The sequence below is a fragment of the Xenopus laevis genome, chromosome 2S (genome assembly GCF_017654675.1).
Source record: "Xenopus laevis strain J_2021 chromosome 2S, Xenopus_laevis_v10.1, whole genome shotgun sequence".
Taxonomy (NCBI): domain Eukaryota; kingdom Metazoa; phylum Chordata; class Amphibia; order Anura; family Pipidae; genus Xenopus; species Xenopus laevis.
Window position 1 is genome coordinate 8,932,175 of NC_054374.1, and position 21,324 is coordinate 8,953,498.

General features: G+C 39.1%; 1 protein-coding gene across 4 annotated transcripts in view; it reads left to right on the top strand.

Moving 5' to 3' along the window:
- Positions 1 to 13,258, top strand: part of cxadr.S (CXADR, Ig-like cell adhesion molecule S homeolog) — a 39,288-nt gene extending 26,030 nt beyond the window's left edge. For 2 of the 4 annotated variants that reach the window (XM_018248840.2, XM_018248843.2), the window contains exons 4-9: positions 1,919 to 2,074; positions 4,334 to 4,456; positions 6,136 to 6,274; positions 9,734 to 9,920; positions 10,615 to 10,789; positions 12,068 to 13,258. In XM_018248840.2, the coding sequence (XP_018104329.1) occupies positions 1,919 to 2,074; positions 4,334 to 4,456; positions 6,136 to 6,274; positions 9,734 to 9,920; positions 10,615 to 10,789; positions 12,068 to 12,138 (851 nt within the window). In that variant the 3' untranslated portion in view covers positions 12,139 to 13,258. Of the gene's footprint in view, positions 1 to 1,918; positions 2,075 to 4,333; positions 4,457 to 6,135; positions 6,275 to 9,733; positions 10,262 to 10,614; positions 10,790 to 12,067 lie in introns of those variants that run through there. The other 2 variants (XM_018248842.2, XM_018248841.2) reach the window with 2 other exon arrangements.
- Positions 13,259 to 21,324: the final 8,066 nt, after the last annotated feature.

Here is a 21,324-nt window from a genome sequence, read left to right on the forward strand (position 1 = left end):
TTAATGTTTGGTCGGAAGAAAAAAAGTATGGCCCATAGGTTGCACCTTCCCACTGTCAAAGTACGATATGAACAGCACCACAATTGTGATTGAGGTGAAAATGCCTTTATTGCTCAAGTGACGGGCATTACCGCAACGTTTCAGGCCTCATTTGGCCCTTTTTCAAGCTAAACTGACAACCATTACACCAGTATTTAAACATTTAGTGCCATCTAGTGGACAATTAGTAACAAATTACAATCATGTGAAACACATTGTTACATTCAATAGAAAAAGTAACATTACATAAAAAGTATCCATCCGGTGAGCAGTGCAACAAGTGTAGGTGAACAAAGTTCATTTGTAATAGTACTGCAGAAAACCTGCAAGAATACGAGATAAAAACAGTATATAAGAAAAAAAAATTTTTATATAAAAAGAGAAATACTTTTATCTTAAAATAATTTTATCTAAAAATCGGTTTGAGATCATACTCTTTATTCAAACCCAATGGAAATAATGTCTCCAGTCTCCTGATCCAGAAGGCCTCTCGGTATAGGAGTGTTTTAATCCTATTCCCCCCTCGACGTTTTGGGGTAACCACTTCAATCACCTGGAACCTTAACTGGTTGACATTATGTCCTGCTTCAATAAAATGTCCTGCAACTGCTTGCTCCTTCTTACCAGTTTTAATGGCTGACTTATGTTCACGGATGCGTTCTCGGACGGTTCTCGACGTCTGTCCCACATATGCTAAGCCACAAGGGCATTTGATGACATACACAGCATAGGAGGAAATACATGAGAACCGTCCGAAAATCCGTATGGGTGTCCCTTTTCTGGGATGATATAAAAATTCACCCTGTTGGATATTGGAGCAGCAGTTGCAGTTTAAACAAGGAAAAGTACCATTTTTACCTTTTTTTTTTTTAACCTTACACTATTTGCCCCTATATCTGTCTTCACTAAGGTTGAACCAAGTCAGTTTAGCTTGAAAAAGGGCCAAATGAGGCCTGAAACGTTGCGGTAATGCCCGTCACTTGAGCAATAAAGGCATTTTAACTTCAATCACAATTGTGGTGCTGTTCATATCGTACTTTGACTGCATTTGCTGGTGGAAAGTGGCCACTGGAGAACTTGCACCCATCCAAAGAAAGCAAGAAGATTTAACAAGGTTGTGCTGACTATTTTTGTTTGCATACTGCACCTTCCCACTGTGTCAATCTGAAATCCCAAAATGATATTATTTTGGGATTTCAGATTGACACAGTGGGAAGGTGCAACCTGTGGGCCATATTTTTTTCTTCCGACCAATCTATATAACATGTGACCCTGCACACAACGGATTTGCTCTTACATCTAAATCAATGGAAGGTGCTACCTATTACTCCTCTGACACAAATGAATGTCTGATAATATGTATTGATCTATCATACTATATATTCTCTGATTACAAGAGGTATTGTTGTTTAGATCAGAAGAGTGCAATATCAGATTGATAGGATTCAAAATCTATGCAACGAAGTTCTTTACACTAGCAGTTATTTGTATGAATACTAATGAATGTACTAGGGATGCAACGAATCCACTACTATGGATTCGGCCGAACCCCCGAATCCTTTGCAAAAGATTTGACCAAATACCGAACTGAATCCTAATTTGCATATGCAAATTATGGGTGGGAAGGGGAAAACATTTTTACTTCTTTGTTTCATGACAGTCGCGTGATTTTCCTCCCCGCCATAATTTGCATATGCCAATTCGGGTTCAGCAGGCACAATGATTCGGCGGAATCCTGCTGAAAAAGGCTGAATCTTCGCCAAATCCTGAACCAAATCCTGGATTCGGTGCATCCTTAAAATGTACAGAACAATGCTAATGGACATAAAAAATTAATCTGATGATTTATAATGTCCTAATCGTGTAACTTTATTTCCAGTTAAACCAGCAAAAACAAGGTGCTTTGTTGAAGGCCCGCAGGAAATTGGGCGAGATATCAGCTTGAAATGTGAATCGAACGAGGGGACCCCACCCCTTACATACACGTGGCAGAAGCTCAGCGGGCAAGGCAAGAACACTCCAGCCATACCACCAGGTATATACGTTGCTCATTACTGGTGCCATCAAGAGGCTGTATTGTTCACACCTGAGGAAGGCAGGCCATGGCCATGGCCTCCAAATGTGTGGTGCAATAATTGCTTTAGCCAGATTAGCAGGTTATGCTTGACCTCCTGCACGGTCAAGTAAAATGGGGATTTTCTGCCCGAAAATCTAATCGCTTTGCATATATTCAGCGGGTACCTGACCCAGTGCTGATCTTGACCAGAAAGATGTTTCTTCATCTTTTTTTTTTTTTTTTTTATGTAGTGTCTTAAAGTAGGGTTCCCAAATGTAGATTGTGATCTGCCAGTAGAGCTCAAGCTGTTTCCAAGTGTGTCTCCTGCAGCAATGATGTAGTTTTTATTTCTAAATTACACTGTTTACACTGCAAATAATTCACTCTACAGTATGACATTTCATTCCTGAACCAACAAGTGTATTTAGTTGTAATATTGGTGTGTAGGTGCATCTCAGGTCATTTTGCCTGGTCATGTGATTTCAGAAAGAGCCAGCACTTTAGGATGGAACTGCTTTCTGGCAGGCTGTTGTTTCTCCTACTCAATGTAACTGAATGTGTCTCAGTGAGACCTGAATGTTGCTATTGAGTGCTGTTCTTTAACTGGCCATAGATGCAAAGATCCGATCGTTCGAATCCTCGAATGATCGGACTTCCCCATCTCCCGACCTGCCACTAACCTTCCTTTAAATAAAGTAGTAAAAGAACAGATCAGACGATGTTCTGCCCGGACCGCAATCATGCGAAAGTTTATGTCCGATAAAGCTGGTGACAGTCTCCCACTGAAAATCGTCCGATCAGCAATACATGCAGACATATTATCGGCAGCCGACCGAAATCTTTTAACCTGGCTGATCGTCCAATGACTGATCTCCATGGGACGAAAAATGACAGAACTCTCCACACACAGTCCGGAAATCGTACAAATCGAGGATTCGTATGATCAGATCTTTGCGTCTATGGCCAGATTTAGATCTACCAGGCAGTTATCTTGTGTTAGGGAGCTGCTATCTGGTTACCTTCCCATTGTTCTGTTGTTTGGCTGCTGGGGGGAAAGGGAGGGGGTGATATCACTCCAACTTGCAGTAAAGAGTGACTGATGTTTATCAGAGCACAAGTCATATGACTGTGGGCAGCTGGGAAACTGACTATATGTCTAGCCCCATGTCAGATTTTAAAATTAAATATAAAAAAATCTGTTTGCTCTTTTGAGAAATGGATTTCAGTGCAGAATTCTGCTGGAGCAGCACTATTAACTGACAACTTCCCTTGATCTCTCTTTAGTGTACCTTGTGCTTGGAGGGTTCTCCAAAGCTGTAGACTTGTTTACATTTGTCCTCAGCCTCTAGAGATTTTATGCCTCTGTCTAAGGGCTGGGACACACTGGGCGATTTGGGGAGTTTGTCGCCTGGCGACTAATCGCCGCGACTTTTCTCCCCGAATGCCTCCCCTCGCTCTGCGCCTGGCTAAAATGAAAAATCGCCTGCACTAATCACACGCGGCGATTCGTTTTCCGAAATCGCCCGAATCGCCGCGTGTGATTAGTGCAGGCGATTTTTCATTTTAGCCAGGCGCAGAGCGAGGGGAGGCATTCGGGGAGAAAAGTCGCGGCGATTAGTCGCCAGGCGACTAAATCTCCCCAAATCGCCCAGTGTGTCCCTACCCTAAACCTCACCTCAACAAGGCTTAAGATCAAATAGACTTTGTTGCTGTTACAGCTGACACCCTTATTGGTTGATTTGACCATAGGCAGGTTTGTGTATTATGCAGTCACCAGTGTCATGTCCCACAGTGAATATATAATCACAAAGCTGGAAATACATGATACAGGTATGGGACCTGTTATCCAGAATGCTCAGGACCTAAGGTTGTCTGGTGGATGGATCTTTCCCTAATTGGACTGTACTTTATGTCTTGTAAAAAATCAAGTAAATATTAAATAAACCCAATAGACTATTTTTGTCTGCAAAAAGGATTAACTATATCTTAGTTGGGATCAAGTACAAGCTACTGTTTTTTCATTACAGAGAAAAAGGAAATCAATTTTAAAAATCTGGATTATTTGATTATAATTGAGTCTATGGAATTCGGAGGTTTCAGAATAATGGTTTTCCGGATAACGGATCCCATACAAGAAATAAATGGACAAAGTTGAGATGCAGTCTGGTTTGCCCACTTTCTACTTATTTCTATTTTTCAGTTTGTCTGTTGTTCTAATATTTGCCTTTGTTTTTGTAGATGCAACAACTGGAGTTCTGCCAATAAAAAATGCCTCTCAGGAATACAGTGGCACCTACAGGTGCTTGTCTCACAACAGAGTCGGAAGTGATGAGTGTCTCCTTGTACTTAATGTTGCTCCCCGTGAGTATCACTGCCTTTGTTACACAGTTCTGTTGTTGAACTCGTAGAAAAGTAGCTTTTAGTTGTGTCATTTAATATTTAAATGGATGCTGTACACCACATTGTTCCTGTTTGATTTGTTCTCGGTACAAGAGATTATCTATGCGGACTTGTGATGTGTGGGTCGTCCATAAGTCAACACACATCCATCAACTTATACTTCTAGGCCTGTACCCGCCCATTTCTGCAGGATCTCTTTATTTATTTATTTATTTTTTAAATTTATTAAAGGAACATTAACACCAAAACATGAAAGTGTTTTAAAGTAATGATAATATCATGTAGTGTTGCCTTGCACTGGTAAAATGGTTTGCTTCAGAAACACTACTATAGTTCGTATGAACAAGCTGCTGTGTAGCAATGGCGGAAATTGAAAAAAGGCTACAGGTTAAATAGTGGATAACAGATAACACCATTATGTTCTACAGAGCTTATCTGCTATCTGCTGTGTAACCCGAGTCTTTTCTCCTTTGAATGGCTGCCCCCATGGCTACACAGCAGCTTGTTTATATAAACTATAGTAGTACTTATCTGTTATCTACTGTGTATCCTGTGCTTGAATGGCTGCCCCCATGGCTACACAGCAGCTTGTTTATATAAACAATAGTAGTGTTTCTGAAGCAAGCACATCAGTTTTACCAGTGCAGGGCAACAGTACATGATCTTTTCATTACTTTAAAGCAATATCATGTTTTGGTGTTACTGTTCCTTTATAAAACTAACAAAAAAGATCCTACCCCACCCAATTTTGTGGCAGTGGCGGGTGCAGTTTTACCAGTGCAGGGCAGCACTTCATTAAAGGGATAATGTCATGGGAAAACATGTTTTTTCAAAACACATCAGTTAATAGTGCTACTCCAGCAGAACTCTGCACTGAAATCCATTTATCAAAAGAGCAAACAGATTTTTTTATATTTAATTTTGAAATCTGACATGGGGCTAGACATATTGTCAGTTTCCCAGCTGCCCCAGTCATGTGACTTGTGCTCTGATAAACTCCAGTCACTCTTTACTGCTGTACTGCAAATTGGAGTGATATCACCCCCTCCCTTTCCCCCCAGCAGCCAAACAAAAGAACAATGGGAAGGTAACCAGATAGCAGCTCCCTAACACCAGATAACAGCTGCCTGGTAGATCTAAGAACAACACTCAATAGTAAAATTCAGGTCCTGCTGAGGCACATTCAGTTACATTGAGTAGGAGAAATAACAGCCTGCCAGAAAGTAGTTCCATCCTAAAGTGCTGGCACAAGTCACATGACCGGGGGCAGCTGCGAAACTGACAATATGTCTAGCCCCATGTTAGATTTCAAAATTGAATATAAAAAAAAAAAAATCTGTTTGCTCTTTTGTGAAATGGATTTCGGTGCAGAATTCTGCTGAAGCAGCACTATTAACTGATGCGTTTTTGAAAAAAACATATTTTCTCTTGACAGTATCCCTTTAAATTTTTATTAGTTTAAAACACTTTTTTTTTATGTTACTGTTCCTTTAAAGCAATGACATGTCCCAAAGCAATGTCTGCTGACCATCACAACATCCTACCCCACTCTTATGCAGATCCAATACTGATTAGAGAACATATCCCCTTTTGTTTTTTTCACTGCCTGTACTGTATCATTTATTTATTTATCGTGACAGCTTCAAATGTGGCTGGAAAAATTGCCGGTGCTGTAATAGGAACATTACTTGGCCTTATACTTCTGGCCCTCATCATATTTTGCTGCTGCAGAAAGCAAAAAGAGAAGAAATATGAAAAAGAAGAACAGCATGAGATCAGGTAATACTAAAGCCTTGTCCCACTGGGTTCACAAAGTGTTGATGAAGTACTGGTTAATTGGATTTTGGAAAGGCTTTGTCTGTGTATCTAATAAAATCCCCTGATCCAATTCTTGCAGCAAGAAATCATATTCTTTCTTGTATATGCACAAACACGCAAGTATATTCTTATGTATTGTAAACATAGAGCAAAGTGACATGTTTGATACATTGTTTATTCTATATTTCCATCAATATGTTAAGATTATTGCCTGCCTTGACTATTATAGAGGAATATTTCCCTTCAAAGTGCATGTATTTTAATAAAGGTATTGGACCTGTTAGATAACCTAGACCCCAGCATTGGTTCCATGAGATTAATCCTCCCCCGCTTGCGGCTTTTAAGAGAGAGAAACTGCCCAGACCAACACCCATTTCCAAAGGCATTGTTCCACCATTTAAAGAGACAGGTATGGGGGTGCTACAACTACATGGAAGCCTCTCTTAAATGCCGCAAGCGGGGGAGGATTAATCTCATGGAACCAATGCTGGGGTCTAGGTTATCTCTCCCCTTTGAAAGCTAATGGCGGGGGAGGACTAAGCCCTATGATGAAAACCAATGCCCAGGTCGGGAGACCTTATTTTTCAGGTAATGCTCTTATGCCGGGAGGCTTTAGCATTTGAAATTATGACCAGAGGTAAATAGTTAGGGACCGCCATATGGGTTTTACCTTGACGTGGTATGGTGGCTTATCAATCTTATGATCATAATTTTGTAACTAAAAAACTCCTGTCTTTGTAAATACATGCATCTGCATAGATTACTGATATGACAGGGGACCAGGGAATGTGCATTGATCAATTTTTCTTCTTTTTTTCTATGTCTGTAGTTAATTTGGCCAGATCAGTAGCACTTCCAATGTATTTTAGTACATTTTTATTTAGCCATGGAGTGCTCTCACAATTTTTCCTTTTTGTACTTTTTATATTCCATCCTCTGTCTTTTAATTTACTTTTGTTTATACCATGCCTAAAATTGCCCCAAAAGCTAACATTCTATAAGCCGCTAATTTAGCCAATAAAAGGCTATGGGTGTTATGTAATAAAAGGCACTAAGTTTGCCCAAGGGCAGTAACCCATAGCAACTAATCAGCAGGTAACATTTACTGGTTACCTGCTTAAAAGCAAACGTCATATTTGTTGCTATGGGTTACGGCTCCTGGGCAAACTTAGTGCCTTATATTACATATAGGGGTATATTGTTTTGCTATCCTACCAGTTATATGCAACATGCTGGAATACAGGGGTTTTATCTCATTCTGTACATCTGTCCACAGAAGGTGGAAGGGAAAGATGACCAAATTCCACCTTTTAGGGTCAGGGCACGCAGGCAGATTCGGGGAGATTAGTCGCCTGGTCGACAAATCTCCTCTTCTTCGGGGCGACTAATCTCCCCGAACTGCCTTCCCACCGGCTAAAAGGAAAATCACCGGCGGGTTGACACTTGGAGCAGTTTCGTTTTCCGAAGTTGTCCAAAGTTTCCTCGTGAGGCACTTCTGGCGACTTCAGAAAACGAATCGCTCCAAGTGCCATTCCGCCGGCCATTTTCCTTTTAGCCGGTGGGAAGGCAGTTTGGAGAGATTAGTCGCCCTGAAGAGGAGGGGATTTGTTGCCGGGCGACTAATCTCCCCGAATCTGCCTGTGTGCCCGGACCCTTAAGGGATGTTTATAGCCACCTAGAGTTTTCAAGGGTATTGCTGACATTTTATTTGATCCATCAGCAACCAGTCCCAAGGGTTGTGCACATTGTGCAAATGCCTTCCACTCTGATGTATGGAGCAAATTGTCTGTCCTTGTAAGCAATGCTGTGTGCATAAATCATTGCCATATTTTCCCCTGCTTCTCTTTAACACTTTAAAGGAGAACTAAAGCCTAACTAAAGAAGTAGCTAGAAATGTTGTACATTATGTTTTGTGCATCTGTACCAGCCCAAGGCAACCACAGCCCTTTAGATCTGTGTCTCCAAAGATGCCCCAGTAGCTCCCCATCTTCTTTTCTGCTGATTCACTGCACATGCTCTGTGCTGCTGTCACAGCTTAGGGACCCACTCACAATATACAGTACACATAGAATAGAAATGTCACAATATAAGGCTGATTAGTAATTAATACAGATAATTACTACATGGCCCTGTAGCATCAGCTTATATTACAGTATAACCTCATTTTCTGCTGTATAATTAGTGACGAGCCCTAAGCTTAGCTTCCCAACAGCTGCTCAGAGCCCACTGACCATGTGAGTGTCACAGACACTTTCCAAGATAGTGACCCCCTGTGACAAGTTTGAAGTCCTGGATCATTGCTGCTATTGACAAGCTGAAACTTTAGGTTGGTGCAATAATGTCATTATATAAAATATGCCATTTTTTATCCATATTCATTCTTATGGTTTAGTTATCCTTTAATCATACTGCTCCAGCAGAATTCTGCACAGAAATCCATTTCTCAAAAGCGCAAACAGATTTTTTTTTTTTTTATATTTAATTTTAAAATCTGACATGGGGCTAGACATATTGTCCATTTCCCAGGATCCCCCAGTCATGTGAGTTGTGCTCTTGAATGAAATTTTATATTGTATAGTGAATTATTTGCAGTGTAAACTGTAATCTAGAAATAAAAATCATGACCGCATCCCATTAATAAAATCTTAATGATGCCATTGGGGGTCACAGATTTTGAATGCTGACTGCAGAAAAAGCTCCATGTAATATTAAAAAGGCTCACCTATAGATGAGTATTATTGACTAGTGTTTTATACAACAACAGCATATACTGGCACTCAGTACAATGGAAGGGCATATGCATCAGACATAAGCATTATATACAAATACTGACTGATACTGGAGGTAAAGAGGGGCCCTGCTTATTAGAAAACAGGGTTATCCAACTGAAGGCCCATGAGCTGGATTTGGACATGCAAGAGATTTTTGATTTTGCTCAAGAACTTCTCTAATCATCACTCCTCTAAAGTGTTTACATCTAGCAGTGTACTGGCCTGCCTTAGATAAATGCATCTCCCCTTCTAAGCATTGGAACAGATCTTTTTTTTTTTTAATTATCTTATACGTATTTGTTTAATAAAACCTGTCTCTTTAAATTTCCATTTAGCTGTAGAATAAACGTTTGTGTGTATCTGATTACCAAACCGAGCCAAGTACAATTGCATTTCGTTTCATTTCCCCTGGGCTCCATTTACAGCCCACTGTGATACTGTGCAGTAGACTGGCATTTGCTATGGAAATTGGCTCTTCATTTCCATTATCTGCCTCTCTTCATGCATGTTGTCTCTGTATGATCACAGCTAAGTAAACTTAATTGCCTGCCATATTAACTCTATGGTACAATGTATGTTGTGTATATTCTTTGACTGCAGAGGATATATATATATAAATTCTAATTTGTGTTCTTTTTTTCTCTTACAGAGAGGATGTTGCCCCCCCCAAAAGCCGAAATTCCACCGCTCGAAGTTATATTGGGAGTAACCAGTCGTCTCTTGGCTCTCTGTCTCCCTCAAACATGGAGGCCTACTCCAAAGCTCAGTACAATAAAATACCTAGTGAAGAGTTTGATCGCCCCCCAAGCCAAGCACCAAACTCCGTTCCTTCCAAGGTAGCCGGTCCAAATTTAAGTAGAATGGGAGCCATCCCGGTCATGATTCCAGCACAAAACAAAGATGGCTCCGTTGTGTAAATGGGCTGCAGCGATGGAATAGTATTTCTGTTTTGCACAGTTTCACATTTGTTTCCGGACTCTTCACCGTCTCGGTGTGTGTTAGAGCAAGTTTGCCTTGGTTTGTTTGGGTTTCTCTGCTGAGCCAGTAGCGAATGTGTCTGTTTTACTTATGAGGATCATTTTTCCTTAAAGGGATACTGTCATGGGAAAACATGTTTTCTTTTCAAAACACATCAGTTAATAGTGCTGCTCCAGCAGACTTCTGCACTGAAATCCGATTCTCAAAAGAGCAAACATATTTTTTTATATTCAATTTTGAAATCTGACATGGGGCTGGACATGTTGTCAGTTTCCCAGCTGCCCCCAGTCATGTGCTCTTTTGAGAAATGGATTTCAGTGCAGAATTCTGCTGGAGTAGCACTAGTAACTGACGTGTTTTGAAAAAAACATGTTTTCCCATGACAGTATCCCTTTAATGTTATTTTTTTAAAGCTGGAGATCAGTATCGGTCCCATTTTAGATAAGGCAAAAGAAATAAGATTGAGTACAAATGGTTAGTGTTGTGGCACTTGTGATTTACTGCCTTAATGAATTATGAGGCCCTGATCAGCAGCCCACATCCCATTTGCAGGACTCTCCAAACCTTTCTCTGAAGTCTGGAACCCCTGATTTAACAAGACATGAGACAGAAGACCTTTCCTCCCCAAAGACTGCCCTCCTGCTGTTTAATGTGGTGGAGAGTTACAACAGGGATGTCAAAACGTTGGCCTTCCAACTCCTAGTGTGCAGGTTCTCCTTATCCCAAGGTATCAATACTGTAATCTTTTGTACTTTTCTGTATCAATTTTTTGGCTGAGGAAAGGTAATGTAGCATTGGTTTGTTTGTACAAGCATAGCTTCTTTTTCATATCTTTGCATCAGATATATATATATATATATATATATATATATATATATATATATATATATATATATATATATATATATATATATATATATATATATATATATATATATATATATATATATATATATATATATATATATATATATATATATATATAAATCCGGCACAATTTCCTTTTCATTAAAAAGAAGGGTGGTTGCTACCCCTAGTAGGTTTCCTTGGGAAGTAAGATGCCCTATGTACCCCTCACACTAACAACACAATGTAATTTATTTTATTTGCGTCTTTTAAAGGCCATAATACTAATATAGTAACTGTAGCTCTGTATATTGTGTAGGCTCTTCTTATGATCTCAAGGAGAAGGAAAAGCTAAAATTAAGTAAGCTTTATCAGAAAGGTCTATATAAATACACCAGTAAACCCTCAAAGTAATGTTGCTCTGAGTCCTCTGTCAAAAGAAACAGCACATTTCTTTCCTTCTATTGTGTACTCATGGGCTTCTGTATCAGACTTCCTGTTTTCAGCTTAAACCTCCAGGGCTAGGGCTTGAGCATGCTCAGTTTGCTTCTCTCTCCCCTCCCTTTTGCCTCCTGCTGTAATGTCAGCCCAGAGCTCTGAGTGAGCAGGAAGAAACTGGCAGGAATTGATGTTACAGCAAGCTAATATGGCAGCTGCTATCCTAAACAAACAGAGAGCGCTTCTAAATATAGTGTTATTGCTTGCACTGTTGTGGCTAATCTGTTGGCAATAAACTTCTTTGGTAGCTTTCCTTCTCCTTTAAGTTAGGTTGAGATGGGCAGTTTTTGCACCAGAAGTTGATCAGTTGAGCTGAATGATGGCAAGTGTTTACTTGTGATATGGCTCCAGGTCCCTGATTGGCTACATTCTCTGCTTCTGTGAGGAAGAAGTAGGCCTAATCCATTGGCCATGAACCAAATGAGTGAGGGGCTGCTTGTAATTTGCATTGAGGTCCAGTAATTGCCATTAGGCAACAAAAGTATGACTGAAACCAAAACAGGTACCAGGCTCTTTTTGCATTGATCTCTATGCTGTGCTATTTAGTATTTTAGTATTTAGTATGTGCTATTTAGGTGCAACCAACCAACATGGCTCTTGCTGCACAGCTTTCTCTTATGATTCTTTTTTATTTCCCCTGAACTGTGCCTTTGAATACAAGACTTTCACAGGAATGTAAACATACCACCAAGGCCGTGCCTACTTTTTTCTATCCAAGGTGCTTTAACGTGAAGGCACAGTCTTCAGGAACATCTTCTGCTCATCCTTACTCCACAGTTACCAGCTTTCTTGGCTGCCCAGCCTCATATCCAGGTCAGAGTAAGTGGAATTCACATTCTTGTGGTTACAATAATGGAAAAGTGGTTTCCTGGCACAAACCCAAAGGTGTTGCCCAAATATGATGGTGGACTCTCGTCAAGTTTCTCCATTCTTTGAGCTTGGCATAACCAAAAATGAACTGGACAAGAAATGCCACCATTGTAATATTGTTCTGAAAGCATGTTATTTTGTAAAACCTGTTTATAATATTTATAATTGGGGTACACCAATATATATGGTGGTACAGATGTGTACTGCTTGTAAAACATGTGTTCTTTCTGTTTAATGCCTGGAATGAGTTGTCTGAATTGCATGCACTTTGCATTGGGAATTAAAGGACCAGTAACATCAACAAAAATTTGTCCGTATAGAACAGAAAAAAAACCACAAGGACAAATAAAACTTTTAAATCACTAAGGGGGAATGTAATTTTTTTTTTTTTTTTTGTTCTATACTAATGTTTTTTTTTTATTTATTTTTTTTTAAAGTTTGTTACTGATCCTTTAATTATTTGGATAGGTCTTAGTGCTTGGTGCACCTCAACCGCAGCACCCAACACGAACACCTGTCGAAAATGAATTATTTTGGCGCATCTCTTTTGCATAAATGTGTCCATTTGTTAACATGTTTCTGACCATCAGGAAAACAGGAAAAAGATATATAAAATCTAGAGACCCTTCTGAATCTGCCAGTTTGATCCTGAATAAATCTTTTCCCATGGACATGCCTCTGCTGACTTTCCAAAGCAAATCTGTAAATAAACAATGATATATCTTATAATAACTGTAATTATTTGCATAGCAATTTCACCAACAAATCCATATCTGTCTCTTAATGTACAGGCTCCCGTTACCTATCAGCACAAGCCTTTAATTTACCCTCGTAGCTCAAAATGTCTTGTTTGTTTATAGGGTTCTCTCCAGTTCCCCAGATGAGTAACGGAAGTGTCTATTTATTATCATACATGTACACTAAGGGCTTTCAGACTTTTTTGTGAAATCTGTACTTTTTAAAATAAATATAATTGGAGAAATCTAGACTGATCTACTTTTTGTCTTGCAATTATATTTTATTCTCCTTATGGCTTTATATCGGTATTCTCTAACCTTATACTGTCTTTCTCCAATTCTCACCTTTCTGTTAATCCATAATCAATAATCATTGTAAAGGAAAAGTATACCCTTTTTGTTATCAGAAGTTATTGAAAGCAGCTATACAAGGGGCATCGCTATGGCAAGTTTCATTCCTGTGGTGCCAAATAAATTGAATGCAGTAATTTATACACCTTGCTGTTATTATTGGCAACAAAAATAAAACGATTGGCTCGGCCAATGACAAGGTTATACGTTTCCATCTATCTGAATGTATAGCACAGACATTCCTAATGAAAGTTATGTAATTAGGTTTGTTCTTTTCATTGTTTCTATAGGTACAGTGGGGGGCGTTTATAAACTTCGCGCAGGACAGATTGATTCGCACAGTGGGGGTCATTTATCAACACTGGGCAAATTTGCCCATGGGCAGTAACCCATGACAACCAATCAAATTGCTGCATTTATTCTTCTACTTGCAGCTGGCTTTAAAAAGCTATTCACTGATTGGTTGCTATGGGTAACTGCCCATGGGCAAATTTGCCCAGTGTTGATAAATGAGCCCCACTGAATATATTTGCCCTGTGCATGGTTATATTTATAAAGCTGAATAAGTGTGGTGCAAACAGAATTGCAAATTTTTTTTTCACAATGCGAATGTCTCGAATAGCTTTTTAAATGTCGAAAATTGCGAATATTATGTGCACACTCGCGACTGAATTACACCACAACTTTGGTGGCAGAAAAAATATTTGCAAAACAGTTTCGCAAAGTGTGAATTTAAGTTACTGTCAACGCTATTTTTGCGCAAAACAACCTCGCAAATGGGGTGCACGTGTGCAAACTCCCGTCTCAGCCATTTGCTAAAATTCATTCACAATGCGAATTCGCGAAAACTTGCGATGGGCACAGCAGTGCAATTTTTTAGCGTTACAGAAAAAGCATGGGCAATGCAACCATTTGCGAAAATATATGCGCTGTGCGAACTTTATAAATGACCCCCAGTATGTTTAACTCTCCATGCCCTATAGTGATATCAGACTGCTATTATTCTGAACACGAATGTTGTATGATTAATATACCCGTAATCAGCAATAGGTTTGACTTATTTAATTCCACTTGACCAACCCCTGACAGCCAACGTAGCGAGTGGGGCACAATGTTGCCGTACTTACACACCTCAATCAATGTAAAGGCAGCACGGCTTCCACCCCATTCATGCAACAAGACGGATTTCTTGTTAGTGGAAAGGTGGCCATAGATGTAACAATTCCGATCTTTCTTGCGAAAAGATTTTGTTTTCAATACAGATGTGTAAGAGCTGAATCGTCCGATATACGGGTAGAAGAATAGAATTCTGTGTGTACCTGATGATTCAGTAGTTACAGTGGCCGATGTTCGGGCTCATTAAAATTTGATCGACAAGCCAACCGTTATTCAAGTCTTCTACTGATGTCTACGTCTTCTGCCGATATCAGTTGGCTCATCTTGGTTCGTCTATGGCCATCTTACCATTTTCAGGGACTTCGCCGATTAACTAACAGGCGCAGGCGTCACTTCGCTAGTGAAGGAGATAGACACTAACAGTGATTCTCACTCTATCGACTCTAAATTTTCGCTCTGGCGAATGTACATTACTCCGCAAATTCAGTGAAATGTGGATTTTACCAGACTTTACCTTGCCAGCTCAGACCAGGCGAAGTGCATAGATCTTCCTCAATCTTCTGTAACTTACATCATATTTTTTAGTGGAAAACGTTTCTAAGTCCCAAAAATGCTAGCATCTTTTTCTTTTTTCAGAGTGATAGGCTGCAAAAGTCCTTACATTTTTTTTTGGGTTACCAGCTTCCCCCCTACATTTCCTAACATATGGAACATAAACTATACACTGAGCTCATGTGTAGGGCAATATAACAACTCTATTGTCTTTATTAAGGTTCCCTGGACTTGTGTAATGTATTTGCTGCAACAGTCACAGTATAGATGACCAAGCATCTTGGCTGCTGCTGCAAATAATCAGACATAGATCATAGGGATATTGGATCAACTGCTTTCTTTTATAATACTTGTTCCATGTTGGAGCGAACTGCAGCTTGACTCCTGTAACCTGGGGGCAGAACGTTGCCAGAGAAATGTGAGGATTCTTTATAAGTCTAAGGCGGTGGTTCCCAAACTGTGGGGCTGGGCTCTCAGGGGTGCAATGTATAACAGTTACAAGTGACTCTACAATTACAAAGGACTTGGGCGGGTTTAAAATCGTTCTTTAGAATTCCCTGCTTTTTTAGAACCTTGCCTGAACTATTTTATTATGCTCAGAATGTCACTGTATTGTCTGCCATGTCCTTAACTGGTGTCAGACTTCTTGTGTGTTTATCTTGCTAAGCAGGTAGCAGAGAGAGAGAGAGAAACAAAAGCCTCCAGGCTCCAGTGCTAGAACTTGAAGGGCAAACAATGCCAGCGGGCTACAGTTTTTATCTGGTCTCCTATTTTACACACAAATAGTTCAGGTTTACGGATCTGCTTTTTGGAAATACCTGATGTGTGTTGTTTGGTCCTTGTGTAGCCTGGGCCGGCCTGAGCTTTACTGCTTTTTCAGACTTCATCCGGATCCGGAAGGGTAATAGGAGTTTACTACTTTATCCACCACCCGGGTAACATTTCCATCTTCTCATTATCTTAAGGGTCAGGTCACACAGTCAGATTCAGGGAGATTAGTCGCCCGGCGACAAATCTCTTCTTCGGGGCAAATAATCTCCCCAAACTGCCTTCCCGCCGGCTAAAATGCAAATCACCGGCAGGATGGCACTTGGAGCAATTCGGTTTCCACAGTCACCCGAAGTTTTCTTGTGAGGCAACTTCAGAAATCGAATTGCCGGGTGACTAATCTCCCCGAATTTGCCATGTGCCATGACCCTTACTTTCAATGTTTGCCACAAGGGACACGTGATTCTTCAAAGGGTTCTATATTGTTTCATCATCAGAACCGAATTTCCGGGTTAAATTTGGTACAAGAGGCAGCTTTTTGCTGTAACTGGCCGCTCACTGCAATCTATTCCCCAATGCCTCAATGGAGCTTACAGTCTTGCAGTGGTTTAACTATGTTATCAAGCAAAGTTCCAGGGACCAGAGTAAAAACATCTTAGGGACCCCACCAAAAATTTAGAAATAGGATGTTTTTCATGCAAGTATAAACTGCATTAATAGCAGTGTCTGATTCCGCCATAGTTACCCAGTGAATCTAAAGGTGGCCATACATAGGCCTGACGCAAGCTGCTAACAGGCCAAGTCTGCCCCTTATTGGCCCATGTATGGAGCTGTTTCATGGCAAAAATAGGGCAGATGTTTGTTATTACCATAATACTAAAGTGTGGGGGTTTTATTTGTAAAGGAGCTCCATACCTCTTAACATTTTGGAAATAGAAAAAGGGACAAAAAGAAAAAAATGACTGTGGTTTTTTAAAAGAAAAAAATGACTGTGGTTTTTTTTATGTTATTACAGTTTTTCTAATGAAGGTGAATTGCCCTTTAAAAGGGAAGTCAAGTCTAAAATAGAATGAGGCTAGAAATGCTGATAAAACTGTTACAAAAGTATCTTAAGTATGTGTTCTGGGCTCTCTGGCAAGAGCCAATTAAGTTACAAACTTTGTATATTTTTCTGTTCAGTGCAGCAGATCAAAGAGAAACTCGGGAAATATCAGTACAAATCCGGGACTGCGTGTTGAGCTGTCAAAAGTGGGACTGTCCCGCTCAAAAGTTGGGAGGTATGTTCAGGTCTCTTTCATGACACCTGGGCATTCAGTTTTAAAAAAAAAAGGTAGTACCATAGATTTGTATTAGGGTTGAGATCAGGGCTGCGCCATTGAGACATTTACTTTTCTAACATTAACTCACTCCGCTGTTACTTTGACCTTCTGTTTGGGGATGAACATTTGACAAAACCTGAAACAGGTTGTCTTGCATTTTTCTTTTACTTTTTCTTACAATCAGATATAAAAGGGACAAAGCACCCTCTAGTGGTTATCTTTTGCTATTGTTGTCTAAATAAATAGAAATCCAACATTACAAAGGTATGTGTTTGTACAGATCAACATGCCATCCTGCCCCAACTTTCATTTTTACATAAAATTGAACCCTCTAATGTGACAGAAAAATCCCGGCCTTCTGTACCACAGAACATGGATTTCACTGCGGTAGGGGAATTAAAGCAGAGCAGGTAGTAACCTTTCCAACCCCTTCCTCTCATCACTGTCCCTTTATATTAGGCATCTATTTAATGCTACCTATACTCATTCTGTATCGAAATGAAAGCAGAGCAGGTAGTAACCTTTCCAACCCTTTCTCCACATTGCTGTCCTTTATATTAGGCATTTATTTAATGCTACCTATACTAGCTCTGTAGGGAAATTAAAGCAGAGCAGGCAGTAACCCTTCCAACATTGTCCCTTGTTTCAGTCTCTTATATTAGGCTTCTATATAAACAGTTAGGGTTAATTTACAATCCGCAATTTCATTTGTGCAGTGATGGCTGCAGTTGTTGAATGGCGCCATTCTCAGGTACTTAATAGATAAGAAATCATAACTGATTTTTTTTTTGTATATGTCATTAATAAGAGGGAGTATATTACCCACATATCTCCAACTAAACCATTCAAAAAAAAAAAAAAATCCCCAAAATTAATTTTCAAGGTTGCGGCAAAGAAGAAAAACATTAAAATCAATCATGGCAGTTAACGGGAAACAGCGAGAAATGCTGATTAGATAAAAAGATCATTCAGTTCTGCCTGGGATGAACATATGCTAATTGCAGGTTTTAAAAGCAAAACACGAAATGTCGGAATCATTTTAACGGAAGCACAAAACTTTATGAAGTAGAAAGTTCCTAATTTTGCTGCTTTTCAGGCAAATCTGTACACAATGGGGAATTTGCAGTCATTGTGCTTTTGTATATTCAAGGAAGAGGCTGCTCTGATGTTCTTCTGCTTAGTAAAGATTTGAGAAAGGTTTAAAATTTGTTTCCTAAGCAGAAGAACATCAGAGCAGCCTCTTTCTGTCTCCTGACAACTTCATTGACTACTTGCTGGTCAGACTGGTGGGAAACTGACCAGCAGGTGGCGCTGTTGTAACAAAATTCATTCATATTAACAGTACATGTATCCCTTAATATCTTGAAATAAAAACAAAATAAATAATGAATGTACATTGCAAAATTTCTTAGAATAGCCCCCTCATCACTTTTACATTTACTTATTTTAAAGGTTTACGTATTCTTTAGGGAATCTAGTTTGTGTATGTATCCGGCATCAGACAAGTACAGTAAAAGGATACTCTGTCTTTACTACATCTATGTTGTATGTTGATACAGGAAAGTATAATGGTATTTTAAAGTATGTGGAATTATCATTTTGGTTTTGTTCATGGGGCTAGACATGTTCTTAGTTTCCTAGGTGCCCTCAGTCATATGACTTGCGCTTATTTCAGGTTTATCCTTAATACATGCCACTTTAACAGAAATTTAATTCCAAATCCATCTATTTACTGTTTAATATCAAAATATTTCCAGTATTCCTTCACATAAAGTGCCGCGTTCTGTAACTTGGCTTTGGTGCAGACTGTTCCGGGGGGAAGGACTTGGGAATAAGCAAAGACATTTCACCTTGTCATTCCGACACCGATAAATTGTATTGGAAAACTGCAATCTTGAAAATGACCCAATAATGTGGCAGAGTCGCCTTTTTTTGTGAATCTCATTATCAAGGCTGTTTGTCGCTCACAACAATTCTTCTTTAGCAGAACGTGAGCCGCGAGGAATGAAATGAACAGGGGCTGAAGCTGTCGACTGCAATCTGAATCTCCCTGTATGTGCCAGTCTGCACTTTATTGTTTTTTTGAGATGGAACAGCTCAGAAATGTTACTCTTGTTTATAGTGTGGATTGTAATTTGTGCTCATCAGATGTGGAGCGTCTGCTCTGCTCTCATCCAACCCAACAATCTTCCCCATCAAAATCCACCGGTAGAATCCAGTGGAATGAACCCAAGATCATTTTTAAAAGACTGGCATTAAAACCAAAATAAAAATTAAAAAAAAAAGAGGAAACCAACAATGTGTTTGAGGTTTGTTTACATCTACAAGAAATATATAGAAAATTATTAAATGGAACCACCTTTAACTAGTGATGCACCTAATCCACTACTATTTGGATTCAGCCGAACCCCCGAATCCTTCGCAAAAGATTCGGCCAAATAACGAACCAGGTACTAATTTGCATAAGCTAATTAGTAATGGGAAGGGGGAAACATTTTTTACTTCCTTGTTTGGTAACATAAAGTCATGCGATTTGGATTCGGTTCCTTTAAAGGGGTTGTTAACTTTTAGTATGATGTAGAGATTGATATTCTGAGACAATTTGCTATTAATTTTTTTTTATTTGTGTTTTTTCTGTTATTTAGCTTTTTATTCAGCAGCTCTCCAGTTTGCAATATCAACAATCTGATTGTTAGGGTCCAAATTCCCCTAGCAACCATGCACTGATTTGAATAAGAGACTGGAATATGAATAGGAGAGACCTGAATAGAAAGAGGAGTAATAAAAAGTAGCAATAACAATACATTTGTAGCCTTACGGCCCATTTGTATTTTAGACGGGGTCAGTGACCCCCATTTGAAAGCTGGAAAGAGTCAAAAGAAGAAGGCAAATCATTTAGAAACTATAAAAAAAAATATAATGAAGACCAATTAAAAAGTTGCTTAGAATTGGATATTCTATAATATACTGAAAGTTAAATTGAAGGTGAGCCACCCCTTTCATTGAAAGCTTGCCATTGATTAACCAGTGTCCAAAAAGACTGGATGTCCCTTATATTTTTGATAAATATTCACAGTATAATCTATATATTTAAAACAGAGGTTCACCTTTAAATGAACTTTTAGGGGGTTAATTATCAAAATCCAAATTTATCTCACCCCGACCAAATCCGCACAGACTTCCTTCATAATTAATCATAAAATTTTCCCAAAAAATTCTAAAAAAAGATCGTACAAAATCCTAATCCACGACTTTTTCATATTTGACGCCCGAATACCGATATTTTTTCAGATTTGACTCCTGAATACCGCAACTTTTTCGTAAACCCATCGAGCAAATCAATATATCTTCGGGACGTCTGCCATTGACTTCTACATGATCTCGGCAGGTCTGAGTTGGAGTACTTTTTTATTCAGACTTTAAACACCATCGGACTTTAATATATCACAGAAAAAATTTGTTTTTTACCTAAGAAAAATGGTCTTACTAGAAAAAACTTTAATAAATAACCCCCATTAGAGCCAACAAAAAGCTAAATCATTCATAATATAAGACTATTTGCAATTGATTCTTATGTTTTCATTTTTGTGGTTCTTGAATGATTTAACTTTTGGTTCAACAGCTCTCCAGTGTGGAATTTCAGCAGCTAGCTGGTTGCTACGGTCCAATTTACCCTAGCAATCATATAGTTGTTTGGACAAGAGACTGGTAGATAAGTAGGGGAGGGTTGTAATAGAAAGATATGTAATAAAAAGTAACGATAACAATAAATCACTCCCTTTTGGCATTTTAGCTGCTGGGGTCAGTGACCCCCATCTGACAACTGGAAAGAGGCAGAAGAAAACCTAACAAACAAAGCGAAACTAGAAAAAATAAGACCAATTGAAATGTTGTTAAGAGCAGGGCATTCTATAAAATACTAAAAGTTAACTTAAAGGTGATTAACCCCTTTAACACACTTAAAACAGGGGAAGGTCTCTACTGTGGAAAGTGCATTGACAGCACCGCAGAATATGTTGCTTCTTTATGTAGTGTTATTATTAATAATAATAATAATTGACCCCAGGGGGAACTAGCTGGTTGTCGCCTTCTGGTTCTATAAACTATTGATTCTTAAGAATTTAGTAGTAGTTTTTAATTGAATTTCTCTTTCCCAAGTAGTAGTAAGATTACATGAGATCGGTGAACGTTAAACACTATATAGG